Source organism: Oncorhynchus masou, chromosome 19 (assembly GCF_036934945.1).
Source record: "Oncorhynchus masou masou isolate Uvic2021 chromosome 19, UVic_Omas_1.1, whole genome shotgun sequence".
In the NCBI taxonomy this organism is placed as follows: domain Eukaryota; kingdom Metazoa; phylum Chordata; class Actinopteri; order Salmoniformes; family Salmonidae; genus Oncorhynchus; species Oncorhynchus masou.
The window spans coordinates 2,307,576-2,331,598 of NC_088230.1; the positions used below are offsets into that span (position 1 = coordinate 2,307,576).

The following is a 24,023-nucleotide window of genomic DNA, read 5'->3' on the forward strand; positions in this document are numbered from 1 at the left end:
CACCTCCCTGTCTCATCCCTGTCTCATCCCTGTCTCATCCCTTTCTCCGGCTGTTTGGATAATCACAGCTGTAGGAATTGTGTTGATAATAGGAAGATATCCAGTATACTTGTACCTACTAACACAAACAAATCCTAATAGATTTTTTAACCAGAGGGGGATTAGCAGTTAGACATTATAGTTCATGTGTAATAACAACCATATACCTTACCGTTTAGTGCACTTAGTTCAAGGATGCACATGTATTTGTGTCATTAACACTGTTAATAGCCGTCAAATGACTGTCAGCAACACGTTTCAGTCATAGAATTCACATCTGTTAGGTGAATTATACAAATCTATTTCAGTCGACTCTTTTGTTGCGTAAAATGACTGCTCACTGTGTAGAGCTGAATAGGAGAACACGCACACAAACAGTTCTACTGCAGGTGAGTACTCCCCTCCCCCCCAATTCTCTCTCTCTCCATCATTATCTCTCTCTTTCTCTTATTCTATATCTATTCTCTGTCTCTACCATTCAGTCTCTTGCTTGCTCACTCACTCTCACGTTCTCTTTCCATCTCTCTCTCCCTCTCCCTCTCCCTCTCTCTCTCTCCCTCTCTCCTCTCTCTCTCTCTCTCTCTCTCTCTCTCTCTCTCTCTCTCTCTCTCTCTCTCTCTCTCTCTCTCTCTCTCTCTCTCTCTCTCTCCCCCCCACTTCTCTCCCTGGGTATCTGCCAACACACACACAATGTACCAATGCCAGAATAGCCTATATCTGTGTCGTGTTCCTGTTCCTCAGCCATTTCAATTAGCAACAAAGTTCAATTATCCTCACTAGTATGTGTCGTGGCTGTACTGTACTGTACTTTACATATCATCAGCTAATGGAGCTAGTGTGTGTGGTGTTTGTGTGTGTGTGGTGTGTGTGTGTGTGTGTGTGTGTGTGTGTGTGTGTGTGTGTGTGTGTGTGTGTGTGTGTGTGTGTGTGTGTGTGTGTGTGTGTGTGTGTGTGTGTGTGTGTGTGTGTGTGTGTGTGTGTGTGTGTGTGTGTGTGTGTGTGCGAGCATCTGCATACGATGCCCTTGGCAACTTTGACAGCCTCATTAAACAATACACTTTCTTTTTCATTCTCTGTTTGAAATAATGTACTATCTCTGCAATGATTTGTTTTGTGCGGGCGTCTGTGTTTGTGGACGCGTTTTTGTGTAAGTATGTGTGTGGGTGTATGTGTGTGGGTGTATGTGTGTATGTGTGTGGGTGTATGTGTGTGAAGCATTGAATCTCCTTTGTCTACACATCAACCTCCCATTTGCTAGATTGTTTTGCAATTCTCAATGCATACATGTGTGACAACAAAACCTGGCACAATCTACGATGGGAGGAAAGTCGAGAGCATGTGTGTGTGTGCGAGTTGTTCCTTGCTAAGACAATGGATTCCTGTGGAGTGAGACGGTACAGGGAGGAGAGTGCTGGAGGGGCTGCAGATGAGAGCAGTGTTTGTGTGTGTGTAAAAAACAGTATATATATATATATTTGTCACGAGCTGAATACAACGGATGTAGACAATACCGTGACTTATTACCCCTCCCCAACAATGCAGAGTTCATAAAAAAATATTGTAATACAAATAGTAACACAAGAGAAATAAAATACACAAGAATGGAGAACCTGTGTGTGTGTGTGTGTGTGTGTGTGTGTGTGTGTGTGTGTGTGTGTGTGTGTGTGTGTGTGTGTGTGTGTGTGTGTGTGTGTGTGTGTGTGTGTGTGTGTGTGTGTGTGTGTGTGTGTGTGTGTGTGTGTGTGTGTGTGTGTGTGTGATGATGGGGGAGGTTCTCGCCAGCTGGGGCTTCATGTTAATGTTCTGTGGAATCAGCCAGACGTACTGTTTACCCCAAGCCCATATGGGACCACACACATGACTGTTAAGCTTAGTGCACATTACATGGTTATCGCCACAAATTTCATGTTCCTACGATGTTCTCATCTTCCTGGTATATATATATATTTTTTACATTCACGTGGTCCTTGTGAAAGAACGCATATGCTATAGGGTATGTGTTTGGCAGTGTCCTAACCTCCATCTTGACCCACGTGTGTGTGTGCGTGTGTGTTTCAGGATGAACGAGGAGCAGATAGCCACAGTGTGTGTGTCGGTGTTGAGGGCTCTGTCGTACCTCCACACGCAGGGAGTCATCCACAGAGATATCAAGAGTGATTCTATCCTCCTCACCAGCGATGGACGGGTAAGACAACGTGGATTCTGGACAAAACTAACTTCTAACACTGTGGGTCTCTACAGTGTTTTCCAGATGTTGGCTTGCCTGCTGGGTTGTGCCCAGTACCTGTTGGGTCACAGCTAAAACCTGTATTGTGGTTAGGAAAAGGGTTTCTCATAGTGACCTTGACCAGTAGCGGTGCGAGGGTAAAATCACTGGGGAAGCCAAGAGCGTTAATTGCGCTGTTTGCTCTATAACATGTTAGTTGATATGCCTTGCGACCGTGATATGTATATAGGGCCTAAAGGCCGAGACGATAAGAAGACACAGCGGCAGAATAAATTCAACCACACCTTTGTTTCATCACAAAACCAGAGAGCAACCCGTGTCTGGTAAAATCCACAAAGCGTATTGCAGGTAACAAACAGTTACATGACCTACAGCAGGTCAAGTAAGTTAACGTTTCCGACATTTTCGTACTACTAAACAAGTATTGATTTAGAACCACAGAGAGCAAAGAAAACAGGAGCTGCCTCCACTACTCCAGCACCATTTCAACTACAACATTTCAACATCATCTAATCACCTATGTTTCTAATCACCTAATACAGAGACAACTAGAAGATACCAAAAAAATGCAGTCCAATCATCATAAACTAAATATGATGTGACTGTCCATGGTTCTGATATCTGTGCGTGCGCTTGCATGTAGAAAAAACACGTTGACTCACACCACTTGTAGAGAAACGCCAATGCCATCCTCCTCTTTCATGTTGAGAAACTGTCTATTACTCTGTCAAACAGTACACACTTACATGGTTTGTTGTCCTAGGCTACCTGGTTTAAAAACATGCTCACTAGCCTAACTTCCTTAAATGGGCAACGTTAGCTAGTTAATATTAGCCTTCTACATCTAGCCACAGTACATATTGAACCATCCTCTCAGGCCAGGGGCACAATGTATGAATTTATGGTTGGATCAGAATCGTCATTATAATCATTGGCTAGTATGGAGAATTAAGTAAAACCACAAGTCCAAATCCCTATCTCTATACATGGCTAATTTAGGAAAGGGACAATTTTAGCTGGCTGGCCACCGGAGGACAACATCACAACGAGATGCAGGATTTTCTGTCAGTGATGTTCTCGATGCGACGTGATTTACACTTCTGTTGGTGTGCCAGGACCATTCACATTAGAGCTCACTTAGTTTAGCTCAACGCTGATTGGCTATTATTTTATTTATATTTCATCAAGGGAGGCTACATGCTCGCTGGCTTTCCCTTGCGTTCAATGCTATGGGCGGCAACAATGTCATACTCTTTTTGATCAGCATCAGAGAGCCTACACACACCGAGACAGAGGGGCTCTTTTTGATCAGCATCAGAGAGCCAACACACACCGAGACAGAGGGGGGCTGTTTTTGATCAGCATCAGAGAGCCTACACACACCGAGACAGAGGGGGGCTGTTTTTGATCAGCATCAGAGAGCCTACACACACCGAGACAGAGGGGGGCTGTTTTTGATCAGCATCAGAGAGCCTACACACACCGAGACAGAGGGGCTGTTTTTGATCAGCATCAGAGAGCCTACACACACCGAGACAGAGGGGCTGTTTTTGATCAGCATCAGAGAGCCAACACACACCGAGACAGAGAGGGGCTGTTTTTGATCAGCATCAGAGAGCCTACACACACCGAGACAGAGGGGGGCTGTTTTTGATCAGCATCAGAGAGCCAACACACACCGAGACAGAGGGGGGCTGTTTTTGATCAGCATCAGAGAGCCTACACACACCGAGACAGAGGGGCTGTTTTTGATCAGCATCAGAGAGCCAACACACACCGAGACAGAGGGGGGCTCTTTTTGATCAGCATCAGAGAGCCAACACACACCGAGACAGAGGGGGGCTGTTTTTGATCAGCATCAGAGAGCCTACACACACCGAGACAGAGGGGCTCTTTTTGATCAGCATCAGAGAGCCAACACACACCGAGACAGAGGGGGGCTCTTTTTGATCAGCATCAGAGAGCCTACACACACCGAGACAGAGGGGCTGTTTTTGATCAGCATCAGAGAGCCAACACACACCGAGACAGAGGGGCTGTTTTTGATCAGCATCAGAGAGCCAACACACACCGAGACAGAGGGGGGCTGTTTTTGATCAGCATCAGAGAGCCAACACACACCGAGACAGAGGGGCTGTTTTTGATCAGCATCAGAGAGCCTACACACACCGAGACAGAGGGGCTGTTTTTGATCAGCATCAGAGAGCCAACACACACCGAGACAGAGGGGGGCTGTTTTTGATCAGCATCAGAGAGCCTACACACACCGAGACAGAGGGGGCTGTTTTTGATCAGCATCAGAGAGCCAACACACACCGAGACAGAGGGGGGCTCTTTTTGATCAGCATCAGAGAGCCTACACACACCGAGACAGAGGGGCTGTTTTTGATCAGCATCAGAGAGCCTACACACACCGAGACAGAGGGGCTGTTTTTGATCAGCATCAGAGAGCCTACACACACCGAGACAGAGGGGGGCTGTTTTTGATCAGCATCAGAGAGCCAACACACACCGAGACAGAGGGGGGCTCTTTTTGATCAGCATCAGAGAGCCAACACACACCGAGACAGAGGGGGGCTGTTTTTGATCAGCATCAGAGAGCCAACACACACCGAGACAGAGGGGCTGTTTTTGATCAGCATCAGAGAGTCAACACACACCGAGACAGAGGGGGGCTGTTTTTGATCAGCATCAGAGAGCCTACACACCCGAGACAGAGGGGGCTGTTTTTGATCAGCATCAGAGAGCCTACACACACCGAGACAGAGGGGCTGTTTTTGATCAGCATCAGAGAGCCTACACACACCGAGACAGAGGGGCTGTTTTTGATCAGCATCAGAGAGCCTACACACACCGAGACAGAGGGGGGCTGTTTTTGATCAGCATCAGAGAGCCTACACACACCGAGACAGAGGGGCTGTTTTTGATCAGCATCAGAGAGCCTACACACACCGAGACAGAGGGGCTGTTTTTGATCAGCATCAGAGAGCCTACACACACCGAGACAGAGGGGGGCTGTTTTTGATCAGCATCAGAGAGCCTACACACACCGAGACAGAGGGGGGCTGTTTTTGATCAGCATCAGAGAGCCTACACACACCGAGACAGAGGGGGGCTGTTTTTGATCAGCATCAGAGAGCCTACACACACCGAGACAGAGGGGGGCTGTTTTTGATCAGCATCAGAGAGCCTACACACACCGAGACAGAGGGGGGGCTGTTTTTGATCAGCATCAGAGAGCCTACACACACCGAGACAGAGGGGGGCTGTTTTTGATCAGCATCAGAGAGCCAACACACACCGAGACAGAGGGGGGATGTTTTTGATCAGCATCAGAGAGCCTACACACACCGAGACAGAGGGGGCTGTTTTTGATCAGCATCAGAGAGCCAACACACACCGAGACAGAGGGGGCTGTTTTTGATCAGCATCAGAGAGCCAACACACACCTAGACAGAGGGGGGGCTGTTTTTGATCAGCATCAGAGAGCCTACACACACCTAGACAGAGGGGGGGCTGTTTTTGATCAGCATCAGAGAGCCAACACACACCGAGACAGAGGGGCTGTTTTTGATCAGCATCAGAGAGCCAACACACACCGAGACAGAGGGGCTGTTTTTGATCAGCATCAGAGAGCCAACACACACCGAGACAGAGGGGCTGTTTTTGATCAGCATCAGAGAGCCTACACACACCGAGACAGAGGGGCTGTTTTTGATCAGCATCAGAGAGCCAACACACACCGAGACAGAGGGGGGCTGTTTTTGATCAGCATCAGAGAGCCTACACACACCGAGACAGAGGGGGGCTGTTTTTGATCAGCATCAGAGAGCCAACACACACCGAGACAGAGGGGCTGTTTTTGATCAGCATCAGAGAGCCAACACACACCGAGACAGAGGGGCTCTTTCTGATCAGCATCAGAGAGCCTACACACACCGAGACAGAGGGGGGCTGTTTTTGATCAGCATCAGAGAGCCAACACACACCGAGACAGAGGGGGGCTGTTTTTGATCAGCATCAGAGAGCCAACACACACCGAGACAGAGGGGGGCTGTTTTTGATCAGCAACAGAGAGCCAACACACACCGAGACAGAGGGGGGCTGTTTTTGATCAGCATCAGAGAGCCAACACACACCGAGACAGAGGGGGGCTGTTTTTGATCAGCAACAGAGAGCCAACACACACCGAGACAGAGGGGGGCTGTTTTTGATCAGCATCAGAGAGCCAACACACACCGAGACAGAGGGGCTCTTTTTGATCAGCATCAGAGAGCCAACACACACCGAGACAGAGGGGGGCTCTTTTTGATCAGCATCAGAGAGCCTACACACACCGAGACAGAGGGGCTGTTTTTGATCAGCATCAGAGAGCCAACACACACCGAGACAGAGGGGCTCTTTCTGATCAGCATCAGAGAGCCTACACACACCGAGACAGAGGGGCTCTTTCTGATCAGCATCAGAGAGCCAACACACACCGAGACAGAGGGGGGCTGTTTTTGATCAGCATCAGAGAGCCTACACACACCGAGACAGAGGGGGGCTGTTTTTGATCAGCATCAGAGAGCCTACACACACGAGACAGAGGGGCTGTTTTTGATCAGCATCAGAGAGCCTACACACACCGAGACAGAGGGGCTGTTTTTGATCAGCATCAGAGAGCCTACACACACCGAGACAGAGGGGGCTGTTTTTGATCAGCATCAGAGAGCCTACACACACCGAGACAGAGGGGGCTGTTTTTGATCAGCATCAGAGAGCCAACACACCCGAGACAGAGGGGGGCTGTTTTTGATCAGCATCAGAGAGCCAACACACACCGAGACAGAGGGGGGCTGTTTTTGATCAGCATCAGAGAGCCAACACACACCGAGACAGAGGGGCTGTTTTTGATCAGCATCAGAGAGCCAACACACACCGAGACAGAGGGGGGCTGTTTTTGATCAGCATCAGAGAGCCAACACACACCGAGACAGAGGGGGGCTGTTTTTGATCAGCATCAGAGAGCCTACACACACCGAGACAGAGGGGGGCTGTTTTTGATCAGCATCAGAGAGCCTACACACACCGAGACAGAGGGGCTGTTTTTGATCAGCATCAGAGAGCCTACACACACCGAGACAGAGGGGCTGTTTTTGATCAGCATCAGAGAGCCTACACACCGAGACAGAGGGGGGCTGTTTTTGATCAGCATCAGAGAGCCAACACACACCGAGACAGAGGGGGGCTGTTTTTGATCAGCATCAGAGAGCCTACACACACCGAGACAGAGGGGGGCTGTTTTTGATCAGCATCAGAGAGCCAACACACACCGAGACAGAGGGGGCTGTTTTTGATCAGCATCAGAGAGCCAACACACACCGAGACAGAGGGGCTGTTTTTGATCAGCATCAGAGAGCCAACACACACCGAGACAGAGGGGCTGTTTTTGATCAGCATCAGAGAGCCTACACACACCGAGACAGAGGGGCTGTTTTTGATCAGCATCAGAGAGCCTACACACACCGAGACAGAGGGGCTGTTTTTGATCAGCATCAGAGAGCCTACACACACCGAGACAGAGGGGGCTGTTTTTGATCAGCATCAGAGAGCCTACACACACCGAGACAGAGGGGGCTGTTTTTGATCAGCATCAGAGAGCCAACACACACCGAGACAGAGGGGCTGTTTTTGATCAGCATCAGAGAGCCTACACACACCGAGACAGAGGGGCTGTTTTTGATCAGCATCAGAGAGCCTACACACACCGAGACAGAGGGGGTCTGTTTTTGATCAGCATCAGAGAGCCAACACACACCGAGACAGAGGGGGGCTGTTTTTGATCAGCATCAGAGAGCCAACACACACCGAGACAGAGGGGCTGTTTTTGATCAGCATCAGAGAGCCAACACACACCGAGACAGAGGGGGCTGTTTTTGATCAGCATCAGAGAGCCAACACACACCGAGACAGAGGGGGCTGTTTTTGATCAGCATCAGAGAGCCTACACACACCGAGACAGAGGGGCTCTTTTTGATCAGCATCAGAGAGCCAACACACACCGAGACAGAGGGGCTGTTTTTGATCAGCATCAGAGAGCCTACACACACCGAGACAGAGGGGGGCTCTTTTTGATCAGCATCAGAGAGCCAACACACACCGAGACAGAGGGGGCTGTTTTTGATCAGCATCAGAGAGCCTACACACACCGAGACAGAGGGGGGCTGTTTTTGATCAGCATCAGAGAGCCTACACACACCGAGACAGAGTGGGGCTGTTTTTGATCAGCATCAGAGAGCCAACACACACCGAGACAGAGGGGGGCTCTTTTTGATCAGCATCAGAGAGCCAACACACACCGAGACAGAGGGGCTGTTTTTGATCAGCATCAGAGAGCCAACACACACCGAGACAGAGGGGGCTCTTTTTGATCAGCATCAGAGAGCCTACACACACCGAGACAGAGGGGGCTGTTTTTGATCAGCATCAGAGAGCCTACACACACCGAGACAGAGGGGCTGTTTTTGATCAGCATCAGAGAGCCTACACACACCGAGACAGAGGGGGGCTGTTTTTGATCAGCATCAGAGAGCCAACACACACCGAGACAGAGGGGGGCTGTTTTTGATCAGCATCAGAGAGCCAACACACACCGAGACAGAGGGGCTGTTTTTGATCAGCATCAGAGAGCCTACACACACCGAGACAGAGGGGGGCTCTTTTTGATCAGCATCAGAGAGCCTACACACACCGAGACAGAGAGGCTGTTTTTGATCAGCATCAGAGAGCCAACACACACCGAGACAGAGGGGGGGCTGTTTCTGATCAGCATCAGAGAGCCTACACACACCGAGACAGAGGGGCTGTTTTTGATCAGCATCAGAGAGCCAACACACACCGAGACAGAGGGGGGCTGTTTTTGATCAGCATCAGAGAGCCTACACACCGAGACAGAGAGGCTGTTTTTGATCAGCATCAGAGAGCCAACACACACCGAGACAGAGGGGGCTGTTTTTGATCAGCATCAGAGAGCCTACACACACCGAGACAGAGGGGCTGTTTTTGATCAGCATCAGAGAGCCAACACACACCGAGACAGAGGGGGCTGTTTTTGATCAGCATCAGAGAGCCTACACACACCGAGACAGAGGGGCTGTTTTTGATCAGCATCAGAGAGCCAACACACACCGAGACAGAGGGGCTGTTTTTGATCAGCATCAGAGAGCCTACACACACCGAGACAGAGGGGGGCTGTTTTGATCAGCATCAGAGAGCCTACACACACCGAGACAGAGGGGCTGTTTTTGATCAGCATCAGAGAGCCAACACACACCGAGACAGAGGGGGCTGTTTTTGATCAGCATCAGAGAGCCAACACACACCGAGACAGAGGGGCTGTTTTTGATCAGCATCAGAGAGCCTACACACACGAGACAGAGGGGGCTGTTTTTGATCAGCATCAGAGAGCCAACACACACCGAGACAGAGGGGCTGTTTTTGATCAGCATCAGAGAGCCAACACACACCGAGACAGAGGGGCTCTTTCTGATCAGCATCAGAGAGCCAACACACACCGAGACAGAGGGGGGCTCTTTTTGATCAGCATCAGAGAGCCAACACACACCGAGACAGAGGGGCTGTTTTTGATCAGCATCAGAGAGCCAACACACACCGAGACAGAGGGGCTGTTTTTGATCAGCAACAGAGAGCCAACACACACCGAGACAGAGGGGGGCTGTTTTTGATCAGCATCAGAGAGCCTACACACACCGAGACAGAGGGGCTCTTTTTGATCAGCATCAGAGAGCCAACACACACCGAGACAGAGGGGCTGTTTTTGATCAGCATCAGAGAGCCTACACACACCGAGACAGAGGGGGGCTGTTTTTGATCAGCATCAGAGAGCCTACACACACCGAGACAGAGGGGCTCTTTTGATCAGCATCAGAGAGCCAACACACACCGAGACAGAGGGGCTGTTTTTGATCAGCATCAGAGAGCCAACACACACCGAGACAGAGGGGCTGTTTTTGATCAGCATCAGAGAGCCTGCACACACCGAGACAGAGGGGCTGTTTTTGATCAGCATCAGAGAGCCAACACACACCGAGACAGAGGGGCTGTTTTTGATCAGCATCAGAGAGCCTACACACACCGAGACAGAGGGGCTGTTTTTGATCAGCATCAGAGAGCCAACACACACCGAGACAGAGGGGCTGTTTTTGATCAGCATCAGAGAGCCTACACACACCGAGACAGAGGGGCTGTTTTTGATCAGCATCAGAGAGCCAACACACACCGAGACAGAGGGGGCTGTTTTTGATCAGCATCAGAGAGCCAACACACACCGAGACAGAGGGGGCTGTTTTTGATCAGCATCAGAGAGCCAACACACACCGAGACAGAGGGGGCTGTTTTTGATCAGCATCAGAGAGCCAACACACACCGAGACAGAGGGGCTGTTTTTGATCAGCATCAGAGAGCCAACACACACCGAGACAGAGGGGGGCTGTTTTTGATCAGCATCAGAGAGCCAACACACACCGAGACAGAGGGGGGCTCTTTTGATCAGCATCAGAGAGCCAACACACACCGAGACAGAGGGGGCTGTTTTGATCAGCATCAGAGAGCCAACACACACCGAGACAGAGGGGCTGTTTTGATCAGCATCAGAGAGCCAACACACACCGAGACAGAGGGGCTGTTTTTGATCAGCATCAGAGAGCCTACACACACCGAGACAGAGGGGCTGTTTTTGATCAGCATCAGAGAGCCAACACACCGAGACAGAGGGGCTGTTTTTGATCAGCATCAGAGAGCCTACACACACGAGACAGAGGGGGCTGTTTTTGATCAGCATCAGAGAGCCTACACACACCGAGACAGAGGGGCTGTTTTTGATCAGCATCAGAGAGCCTACACACACCGAGACAGAGGGGCTGTTTTTGATCAGCATCAGAGAGCCAACACACACCGAGACAAAGGGGCTGTTTTTGATCAGCATCAGAGAGCCAACACACACCGAGACAGAGGGGCTGTTTTTGATCAGCATCAGAGAGCCAACACACACCGAGACAGAGGGGCTGTTTTTGATCAGCATCAGAGAGCCTACACACACCGAGACAGAGGGGGGCTGTTTTTGATCAGCATCAGAGAGCCTACACACACCGAGACAGAGGGGGCTGTTTTTGATCAGCATCAGAGAGCCTACACACACCGAGACAGAGGGGGCTGTTTTTGATCAGCATCAGAGAGCCTACACACACCGAGACAGAGGGGGCTGTTTTTGATCAGCATCAGAAGCCAACACACACCGAGACAGAGGGGGGCTGTTTTTGATCAGCATCAGAGAGCCAACACACACCGAGACAGAGGGGGGCTGTTTTTGATCAGCATCAGAGAGCCAACACACACCGAGACAGAGGGGGCTGTTTTTGATCAGCATCAGAGAGCCAACACACACCGAGACAGAGGGGGGCTGTTTTTGATCAGCATCAGAGAGCCAACACACACCGAGACAGAGGGGGGCTGTTTTTGATCAGCATCAGAGAGCCTACACACACCGAGACAGAGGGGGGCTGTTTTTGATCAGCATCAGAGAGCCAACACACACCGAGACAGAGGGGGGCTGTTTTTGATCAGCAACAGAGAGCCAACACACACCGAGACAGAGGGGGGCTGTTTTTGATCAGCATCAGAGAGCCAACACACACCGAGACAGAGGGGCTCTTTTTGATCAGCATCAGAGAGCCAACACACACCGAGACAGAGGGGGCTGTTTTTGATCAGCATCAGAGAGCCTACACACACCGAGACAGAGGGGCTGTTTTTGATCAGCATCAGAGAGCCAACACACACCGAGACAGAGGGGGGCTGTTTTTGATCAGCATCAGAGAGCCTACACACACCGAGACAGAGGGGGGCTGTTTTTGATCAGCATCAGAGAGCCTACACACACCGAGACAGAGGGGGGCTCTTTTTGATCAGCATCAGAGAGCCTACAAACACCGAGACAGAGGGGCTGTTTTTGATCAGCATCAGAGAGCCTACACACACCGAGACAGAGGGGCTGTTTTTGATCAGCATCAGAGAGCCAACACACACCGAGACAGAGGGGGGCTGTTTTTGATCAGCATCAGAGAGCCAACACACACCGAGACAGAGGGGCTGTTTTTGATCAGCATCAGAGAGCCAACACACACCGAGACAGAGGGGCTGTTTTTGATCAGCATCAGAGAGCCTACACACACCGAGACAGAGGGGCTCTTTCTGATCAGCATCAGAGAGCCAACACACACCGAGACAGAGGGGGGCTGTTTTTGATCAGCATCAGAGAGCCTACACACACCGAGACAGAGGGGGGCTGTTTTTGATCAGCATCAGAGAGCCTACACACACCGAGACAGAGGGGGGCTCTTTTTGATCAGCATCAGAGAGCCTACACACACCGAGACAGAGGGGCTGTTTTTGATCAGCATCAGAGAGCCTACACACACCGAGACAGAGGGGCTCTTTCTGATCAGCATCAGAGAGCCAACACACACCGAGACAGAGGGGGGCTGTTTTTGATCAGCATCAGAGAGCCTACACACACCGAGACAGAGGGGGCTGTTTTTGATCAGCATCAGAGAGCCTACACACACCGAGACAGAGGGGGGCTCTTTTTGATCAGCATCAGAGAGCCTACACACACCGAGACAGAGGGGCTGTTTTTGATCAGCATCAGAGAGCCTACACACACCGAGACAGAGGGGCTGTTTTTGATCAGCATCAGAGAGCCAACACACACCGAGACAGAGGGGGCTGTTTTTGATCAGCATCAGAGAGCCAACACACACCGAGACAGAGGGGCTGTTTTGATCAGCATCAGAGAGCCAACACACACCGAGACAGAGGGGCTCTTTCTGATCAGCATCAGAGAGCCAACACACACCGAGACAGAGGGGCTGTTTTTGATCAGCATCAGAGAGCCTACACACACCGAGACAGAGGGGGGCTGTTTTTGATCAGCATCAGAGAGCCTACACACACCGAGACAGAGGGGGGCTGTTTTTGATCAGCATCAGAGAGCCTACACACACCGAGACAGAGGGGCTGTTTTTGATCAGCATCAGAGAGCCTACACACACCGAGACAGAGGGGCTGTTTTTGATCAGCATCAGAGAGCCAACACACACCGAGACAGAGGGGGGCTGTTTTTGATCAGCATCAGAGAGCCTACACACACCGAGACAGAGGGGCTCTTTTGATCAGCATCAGAGAGCCTACACACACCGAGACAGAGGGGGCTGTTTTTGATCAGCATCAGAGAGCCAACACACACCGAGACAGAGGGGGGCTGTTTTTGATCAGCATCAGAGAGCCTACACACACCGAGACAGAGGGGCTGTTTTTGATCAGAATAAGAGAGCCAACACACACCGAGACAGAGGGGGCTGTTTTTGATCAGCATCAGAGAGCCTACACACACCTAGACAGAGGGGGGCTGTTTTTGATCAGCATCAGAGAGCCAACACACACCGAGACAGAGGGGGGCTGTTTTTGATCAGCATCAGAGAGCCAACACACACCGAGACAGAGGGGGGCTGTTTTTGATCAGCATCAGAGAGCCAACACACACCGAGACAGAGGGGGGCTGTTTTTGATCAGCATCAGAGAGCCTACACACACCGAGACAGAGGGGCTGTTTTTGATCAGCATCAGAGAGCCAACACACACCGAGACAGAGGGGGCTGTTTTGATCAGCATCAGAGAGCCTACACACACCGAGACAGAGGGGCTGTTTTTGATCAGCATCAGAGAGCCAACACACACCGAGACAGAGGGGCTGTTTTTGATCAGCATCAGAGAGCCTACACACCGAGACAGAGGGGGCTGTTTTTGATCAGCATCAGAGAGCCAACACACACCGAGACAGAGGGGGCTCTTTTTGATCAGCATCAGAGAGCCTACACACACCGAGACAGAGGGGGGCTGTTTTTGATCAGCATCAGAGAGCCTACACACACCGAGACAGAGGGGGCTGTTTTTGATCAGCATCAGAGAGCCAACACACACCGAGACAGAGGGGCTGTTTCTGATCAGCATCAGAGAGCCTACACACACCGAGACAGAGGGGCTGTTTTTGATCAGCATCAGAGAGCCAACACACACCGAGACAGAGGGGCTGTTTTTGATCAGCATCAGAGAGCCAACACACACCGAGACAGAGGGGCTGTTTTTGATCAGCATCAGAGAGCCTACACACACCGAGACAGAGGGGCTGTTTTTGATCAGCATCAGAGAGCCTACACACACCGAGACAGAGGGGGGCTCTTTTTGATCAGCATCAGAGAGCCTACACACACCGAGACAGAGGGGCTGTTTTTGATCAGCATCAGAGAGCCTACACACACCGAGACAGAGGGGGCTGTTTTTGATCAGCATCAGAGAGCCAACACACACCGAGACAGAGGGGCTGTTTTTGATCAGCATCAGAGAGCCTACACACACCGAGACAGAGGGGGGCTGTTTTTGATCAGCATCAGAGAGCCAACACACACCGAGACAGAGGGGGGCTGTTTTTGATCAGCAACAGAGAGCCAACACACACCGAGACAGAGGGGGGCTGTTTTTGATCAGCATCAGAGAGCCAACACACACCGAGACAGAGGGGGGCTGTTTTTGATCAGCATCAGAGAGCCTACACACACCGAGACAGAGGGGCTGTTTTTGATCAGCATCAGAGAGCCAACACACACCGAGACAGAGGGGCTGTTTTTGATCAGCATCAGAGAGCCAACACACACCGAGACAGAGGGGGGCTGTTTTTGATCAGCATCAGAGAGCCTACACACACCGAGACAGAGGGGCTCTTTTTGATCAGCATCAGAGAGCCAACACACACCGAGACAGAGGGGCTCTTTTTGATCAGCATCAGAGAGCCAACACACACCGAGACAGAGGGGCTCTTTTTGATCAGCATCAGAGAGCCAACACACACCGAGACAGAGGGGGGCTGTTTTTGATCAGCATCAGAGAGCCTACACACACCGAGACAGAGGGGCTGTTTTTGATCAGCATCAGAGAGCCTACACACACCGAGACAGAGGGGGGCTGTTTTTGATCAGCATCAGAGAGCCAACACACACCGAGACAGAGGGGCTGTTTTTGATCAGCATCAGAGAGCCAACACACACCGAGACAGAGGGGCTGTTTTTGATCAGCATCAGAGAGCCTACACACACCGAGACAGAGGGGCTGTTTTTGATCAGCATCAGAGAGCCTACACACACCGAGACAGAGGGGGCTGTTTTTGATCAGCATCAGAGAGCCAACACACACCGAGACAGAGGGGCTGTTTTTGATCAGCATCAGAGAGCCTACACACACCGAGACAGAGGGGGGCTGTTTTTGATCAGCATCAGAGAGCCAACACACACCGAGACAGAGGGGCTGTTTTTGATCAGCATCAGAGAGCCAACACACACCGAGACAGAGGGGGCTGTTTTTGATCAGCATCAGAGAGCCAACACACACCGAGACAGAGGGGGGCTGTTTTTGATCAGCATCAGAGAGCCTACACACACCGAGACAGAGGGGCTGTTTTTGATCAGCATCAGAGAGCCAACACACACCGAGACAGAGGGGCTGTTTTTGATCAGCATCAGAGAGCCTACACACACCGAGACAGAGGGGGGCTCTTTTTGATCAGCATCAGAGAGCCAACACACACCGAGACAGAGGGGGGCTGTTTTTGATCAGCATCAGAGAGCCTACACACACCGAGACAGAGGGGGGCTGTTTTTGATCAGCATCAGAGAGCCTACACACACCGAGACAGAGGGGGCTGTTTTTGATCAGCATCAGAGAGCCTACACACACCGAGACAGAGGGGGCTGTTTTTGATCAGCATCAGAGAGCCTACACACACCGAGACAGAGGGGGCTCTTTTTGATCAGCATCAGAGAGCCTACACACACCGAGACAGAGGGGGCTGTTTTTGATCAGCATCAGAGAGCCTACACACACCGAGACAGAGGGGGGCTCTTTTTGATCAGCATCAGAGAGCCTACACACACCGAGACAGAGGGGGGCTGTTTTTGATCAGCATCAGAGAGCCTACACACACCGAGACAGAGGGGCTGTTTTTGATCAGCATCAGAGAGCCTACACACACCGAGACAGAGGGGGGCTCTTTTTGATCAGCATCAGAGAGCCTACACACACCGAGACAGAGGGGGGCTGTTTTTGATCAGCATCAGAGAGCCTACACACACCTAGACAGAGGGGGCTGTTTTTGATCAGCATCAGAGAGCCAACACACACCGAGACAGAGGGGGCTGTTTTTGATCAGCATCAGAGAGCCAACACACACCGAGACAGAGGGGGCTGTTTTTGATCAGCATCAGAGAGCCAACACACACCGAGACAGAGGGGGGCTCTTTTTGATCAGCATCAGAGAGCCTACACACACCGAGACAGAGGGGGGCTGTTTTTGATCAGCATCAGAGAGCCTACACACACCGAGACAGAGGGGGGCTGTTTTTGATCAGCATCAGAGAGCCTACACACACCGAGACAGAGGGGGGCTGTTTTTGATCAGCATCAGAGAGCCTACACACACCGAGACAGAGGGGGGCTGTTTTTGATCAGCATCAGAGAGCCAACACACACCGAGACAGAGGGGCTGTTTTTGATCAGCATCAGAGAGCCAACACACACCGAGACAGAGGGGCTCTTTTGATCAGCATCAGAGAGCCTACACACACCGAGACAGAGGGGGCTGTTTTGATCAGCATCAGAGAGCCAACACACACCGAGACAGAGGGGCTGTTTTTGATCAGCATCAGAGAGCCAACACACACCGAGACAGAGAGGGGCTGTTTTTGATCAGCATCAGAGAGCCTACACACACCGAGACAGAGGGGGGCTGTTTTTGATCAGCATCAGAGAGCCTACACACACCGAGACAGAGGGGGGCTGTTTTTGATCAGCATCAGAGAGCCTACACACACCGAGACAGAGGGGGGCTGTTTTTGATCAGCATCAGAGAGCCTACACACACCGAGACAGAGGGGCTGTTTTTGATCAGCATCAGAGAGCCAACACACACCGAGACAGAGGGGCTGTTTCTGATCAGCATCAGAGAGCCAACACACACCGAGACAGAGAGGGGCTGTTTTTGATCAGCATCAGAGAGCCTACACACACCGAGACAGAGGGGGCTGTTTTTGATCAGCATCAGAGAGCCAACACACACCGAGACAGAGGGGGCTGTTTTTGATCAGCATCAGAGAGCCTACACACACCGAGACAGAGGGGGCTGTTTTTGATCAGCATCAGAGAGCCTACACACACCGAGACAGAGGGGGCTGTTTTTGATCAGCATCAGAGAGCCAACACACACCGAGACAGAGGGGGCTGTTTTTGATCAGCATCAGAGAGCCAACACACACCGAGACAGAGGGGCTGTTTTTGATCAGCATCAGAGAGCCAACACACACCGAGACAGAGGGGGCTGTTTCTGATCAGCATCAGAGAGCCTACACACACCGAGACAGAGGGGCTGTTTTTGATCAGCATCAGAGAGCCAACACACACCGAGACAGAGGGGCTGTTTTTGATCAGCATCAGAGAGCCAACACACACCGAGACAGAGGGGGCTGTTTTTGATCAGCATCAGAGAGCCAACACACACCGAGACAGAGGGGGCTGTTTCTGATCAGCATCAGAGAGCCAACACACACCGAGACAGAGGGGGCTGTTTTTGATCAGCATCAGAGAGCCTACACACACCGAGACAGAGGGGCTGTTTTTGATCAGCATCAGAGAGCCAACACACACCGAGACAGAGGGGGGCTCTTTTTGATCAGCATCAGAGAGCCAACACACACCGAGACAGAGGGGGGCTCTTTTTGATCAGCATCAGAGAGCCAACACACACCGAGACAGAGGGGCTGTTTTTGATCAGCATCAGAGAGCCTACACACACCGAGACAGAGGGGGGCTGTTTTTGATCAGCATCAGAGAGCCAACACACACCGAGACAGAGGGGGCTGTTTCTGATCAGCATCAGAGAGCCTACACACACCGAGACAGAGGGGGGCTGTTTTTGATCAGCATCAGAGAGCCTACACACACCGAGACAGAGGGGCTGTTTTTGATCAGCATCAGAGAGCCAACACACACCGAGACAGAGGGGCTGTTTCTGATCAGCATCAGAGAGCCAACACACACCGAGACAGAGGGGCTGTTTTTGATCAGCATCAGAGAGCCAACACACACCGAGACAGAGGGGGGCTGTTTCTGATCAGCATCAGAGAGCCAACACACACCGAGACAGAGGGGGGCTGTTTCTGATCAGCATCAGAGAGCCAACACACACCGAGACAGAGGGGCTGTTTTTGATCAGCATCAGAGAGCCAACACACACCGAGACAGAGGGGGGCTGTTTCTGATCAGCATCAGAGAGCCAACACACACCGAGACAGAGGGGCTGTTTTTGATCAGCATCAGAGAGCCTACACACACCGAGACAGAGGGGCTGTTTTTGATCAGCATCAGAGAGCCTACACACACCGAGACAGAGGGGGCTGTTTTTGATCAGCATCAGAGAGCCTACACACACCGAGACAGAGGGGCTGTTTTTGATCAGCATCAGAGAGCCAACACACACCGAGACAGAGGGGCTCTTTCTGATCAGCATCAGAGAGCCAACACACACCGAGACAGAGGGGGGCTGTTTTTGATCAGCATCAGAGAGCCTACACACACCGAGACAGAGGGGCTGTTTTTGATCAGCATCAGAGAGCCAACACACACCGAGACAGAGGGGCTGTTTCTGATCAGCATCAGAGAGCCTACACACACCGAGACAGAGGGGGGCTGTTTTTGATCAGCATCAGAGAGCCAACACACACCGAGACAGAGGGGCTGTTTTTGATCAGCATCAGAGAGCCAACACACACCGAGACAGAGGGGCTGTTTTTGATCAGCATCAGAGAGCCAACACACACCGAGACAGAGGGGCTGTTTTTGATCAGCATCAGAGAGCCAACACACACCGAGACAGAGGGGGGCTGTTTCTGATCAGCATCAGAGAGCCTACACACACCTAGACAGAGGGGCTGTTTTTGATCAGCATCAGAGAGCCTACACACACCGAGACAGAGGGGCTGTTTTTGATCAGCATCAGAGAGCCAACACACACCGAGACAGAGGGGCTGTTTTTGATCAGCATCAGAGAGCCTACACACACCGAGACAGAGGGGCTGTTTTTGATCAGCATCAGAGAGCCTACACACACCGAGACAGAGGGGGGCTGTTTTTGATCAGCATCAGAGAGCCTACACACACCGAGACAGAGGGGGCTGTTTTTGATCAGCATCAGAGAGCCTACACACACCGAGACAGAGGGGGCTGTTTTTGATCAGCATCAGAGAGCCAACACACACCGAGACAGAGGGGGGCTGTTTTTGATCAGCATCAGAGAGCCAACACACACCGAGACAAAGGGGGCTGTTTTTGATCAGCATCAGAGAGCCAACACACACCGAGACAGAGGGGCTGTTTTTGATCAGCATCAGAGAGCCTACACACACCGAGACAGAGGGGCTGTTTTTGATCAGCATCAGAGAGCCTACACACACCGAGACAGAGGGGGCTGTTTTTGATCAGCATCAGAGAGCCAACACACACCGAGACAGAGGGGCTGTTTTTGATCAGCATCAGAGAGCCTACACACACCGAGACAGAGGGGGGCTGTTTTTGATCAGCATCAGAGAGCCTACACACACCGAGACAGAGGGGGCTGTTTTTGATCAGCATCAGAGAGCCTACACACACCGAGACAGAGGGGGCTCTTTTTGATCAGCATCAGAGAGCCTACACACACCGAGACAGAGGGGCTGTTTTTGATCAGCATCAGAGAGCCAACACACACCGAGACAGAGGGGGGCTCTTTTTGATCAGCATCAGAGAGCCTACACACACCGAGACAGAGGGGGCTGTTTTTGATCAGCATCAGAGAGCCTACACACACCGAGACAGAGGGGGCTGTTTTTGATCAGCATCAGAGAGCCTACACACACGAGACAGAGGGGCTGTTTTTGATCAGCATCAGAGAGCCAACACACACCGAGACAGAGGGGGCTGTTTTTGATCAGCATCAGAGAGCCAACACACACCGAGACAGAGGGGGCTGTTTTTGATCAGCATCAGAGAGCCTACACACACCGAGACAGAGGGGCTGTTTTTGATCAGCATCAGAGAGCCAACACACACCGAGACAGAGGGGGCTGTTTTTGATCAGCATCAGAGAGCCAACACACACCGAGACAGAGGGGGCTGTTTTTGATCAGCATCAGAGAGCCAACACACACCGAGACAGAGGGGGCTGTTTTTGATCAGCATCAGAGAGCCAACACACACCGAGACAGAGGGGGCTGTTTTTGATCAGCATCAGAGAGCCTACACACACCGAGACAGAGGGGCTGTTTTTGATCAGCATCAGAGAGCCAACACACACCGAGACAGAGGGGCTGTTTTTGATCAGCATCAGAGAGCCAACACACACCGAGACAGAGGGGGCTGTTTTTGATCAGCATCAGAGAGCCTACACACACCGAGACAGAGGGGCTGTTTTTGATCAGCATCAGAGAGCCTACACACACAAAGGGGCTGTTTTTGATCAGCATCAGAGAGCCTACACACACCGAGACAGAGGGGGGCTCTTTTGATCAGCATCAGAGAGCCTACACACACCGAGACAGAGGGGGGCTCTTTTTGATCAGCATCAGAGAGCCTACACACACCGAGACAGAGGGGCTGTTTTTGATCAGCATCAGAGAGCCAACACACACCGAGACAGAGGGGGCTGTTTTTGATCAGCATCAGAGAGCCAACACACACCGAGACAGAGGGGCTGTTTTTGATCAGCATCAGAGAGCCTACACACCGAGACAGAGGGGGCTGTTTCTGATCAGCATCAGAGAGCCTACACACACCGAGACAGAGGGGGCTCTTTTTGATCAGCATCAGAGAGCCAACACACCCGAGACAGAGGGGCTGTTTTTGATCAGCATCAGAGAGCCAACACACCGAGACAGAGGGGGGCTGTTTTTTATCAGCATCAGAGAGCCTACACACACGAGACAGAGGGGGGCTCTTTTTGATCAGCATCAGAGAGCCAACACACACCGAGACAGAGGGGGCTCTTTTGATCAGCATCAGAGAGCCTACACACACCGAGACAGAGGGGGGCTGTTTCTGATCAGCATCAGAGAGCCTACACACACCGAGACAGAGGGGGCTGTTTTTGATCAGCATCAGAGAGCCAACACACACCGAGACAGAGGGGCTGTTTTTGATCAGCATCAGAGAGCCAACACACACCGAGACAGAGGGGGCTGTTTTTGATCAGCATCAGAGAGCCTACACACACCGAGACAGAGGGGGCTGTTTTTGATCAGCATCAGAGAGCCAACACACACCGAGACAGAGGGGGCTGTTTTTGATCAGCATCAGAGAGCCAACACACACCGAGACAGAGGGGGCTGTTTTTGATCAGCATCAGAGAGCCAACACACACCGAGACAGAGGGGCTGTTTTTGATCAGCATCAGAGAGCCAACACACACCGAGACAGAGGGGGGCTGTTTTTGATCAGCATCAGAGAGCCTACACACACCGAGACAGAGGGGCTGTTTTTATCAGCATCAGAGAGCCTACACACACCGAGACAGAGGGGGGCTCTTTTTGATCAGCATCAGAGAGCCTACACACACCGAGACAGAGGGGGGCTCTTTTTGATCAGCATCAGAGAGCCTACACACACCGAGACAGAGGGGGGCTCTTTTTGATCAGCATCAGAGAGCCAACACACACCGAGACAGAGGGGGGCTGTTTTTGATCAGCATCAGAGAGCCAACACACACCGAGACAGAGGGGCTGTTTTTGATCAGCATCAGAGAGCCAACACACACCGAGACAGAGGGGCTGTTTTTGATCAGCAACAGAGAGCCAACACACACCGAGACAGAGGGGCTGTTTTTGATCAGCATCAGAGAGCCTACACACACCGAGACAGAGGGGCTGTTTTTGATCAGCATCAGAGACCCTACACACACCGAGACAGAGGGGGCTCTTTTTGATCAGCATCAGAGAGCCAACACACACCGAGACAGAGGGGCTGTTTTTGATCAGCATCAGAGAGCCAACACACACCGAGACAGAGGGGGCTGTTTTTGATCAGCATCAGAGAGCCAACACACACCGAGACAGAGGGGCTGTTTTTGATCAGCATCAGAGAGCCAACACACACCGAGACAGAGGGGGCTGTTTTGATCAGCATCAGAGAGCCAACACACACCGAGACAGAGGGGCTGTTTTTGATCAGCATCAGAGAGCCAACACACACCGAGACAGAGGGGGCTGTTTTTGATCAGCATCAGAGAGCCTACACACACCGAGACAGAGGGGGCTGTTTTTGATCAGCATCAGAGAGCCAACACACACCGAGACAGAGGGGCTGTTTTTGATCAGCATCAGAGAGCCAACACACACCGAGACAGAGGGGCTCTTTTTGATCAGCATCAGAGAGCCTACACACACCGAGACAGAGGGGGGCTGTTTTTGATCAGCATCAGAGAGCCAACACACACCGAGACAGAGGGGGGCTCTTTTGATCAGCATCAGAGAGCCTACACACACCGAGACAGAGGGGCTGTTTTTGATCAGCATCAGAGAGCCAACACACACCGAGACAGAGGGGGCTCTTTTTGATCAGCATCAGAGAGCCAACACACACCGAGACAGAGGGGGCTGTTTTTGATCAGCATCAGAGAGCCTACACACACCGAGACAGAGGGGCTGTTTTTGATCAGCATCAGAGAGCCAACACACACCGAGACAGAGGGGCTGTTTTTGATCAGCATCAGAGAACCAACACACACCGAGACAGAGGGGGGCTGTTTTTGATCAGCATCAGAGAGCCTACACACACCGAGACAGAGGGGCTGTTTTTGATCAGCATCAGAGAGCCAACACACACCGAGACAGAGGGGCTCTTTTTGATCAGCATCAGAGAGCCAACACACACCGAGACAGAGGGGCTGTTTCTGATCAGCATCAGAGAGCCTACACACACCGAGACAGAGGGGGGCTGTTTTTGATCAGCATCAGAGAGCCTACACACACCGAGACAGAGGGGCTGTTTTTGATCAGCATCAGAGAGCCTACACACACCGAGACAGAGGGGGGCTGTTTTGATCAGCATCAGAGAGCCTACACACACCGAGACAGAGGGGCTGTTTTTGATCAGCATCAGAGAGCCAACACACACCGAGACAGAGGGGCTGTTTTTGATCAGCATCAGAGAGCCAACACACACCGAGACAGAGGGGCTGTTTTTGATCAGCATCAGAGAGCCAACACACACCGAGACAGAGGGGCTGTTTTTGATCAGCATCAGAGAGCCAACACACACCGAGACAGAGGGGCTGTTTTTGATCAGCATCAGAGAGCCAACACACACCGAGACAGAGGGGCTGTTTTTGATCAGCATCAGAGAGCCTACACACACCGAGACAGAGGGGCTCTTTTTGATCAGCATCAGAGAGCCAACACACACCGAGACAGAGGGGGGCTGTTTTTGATCAGCATCAGAGAGCCTACACACACCGAGACAGAGGGGCTGTTTTTGATCAGCATCACAGAGCCTACACACACCGAGACAGAGGGGGCTCTTTTTGATCAGCATCAGAGAGCCAACACACACCGAGACAGAGGGGGCTCTT

General features: G+C 51.6%; 1 protein-coding gene across 1 annotated transcript in view; it reads left to right on the top strand.

Moving 5' to 3' along the window:
- LOC135505711 (serine/threonine-protein kinase PAK 5-like) overlaps nucleotides 1–24,023 on the top strand; it is a 121,649-nt gene that overhangs the window by 89,965 nt on the left and 7,661 nt on the right. The window contains 1 exon segment of the mRNA XM_064924772.1: nucleotides 2,098–2,224. Within this exon segment, the coding sequence (XP_064780844.1) occupies nucleotides 2,098–2,224 (127 nt within the window).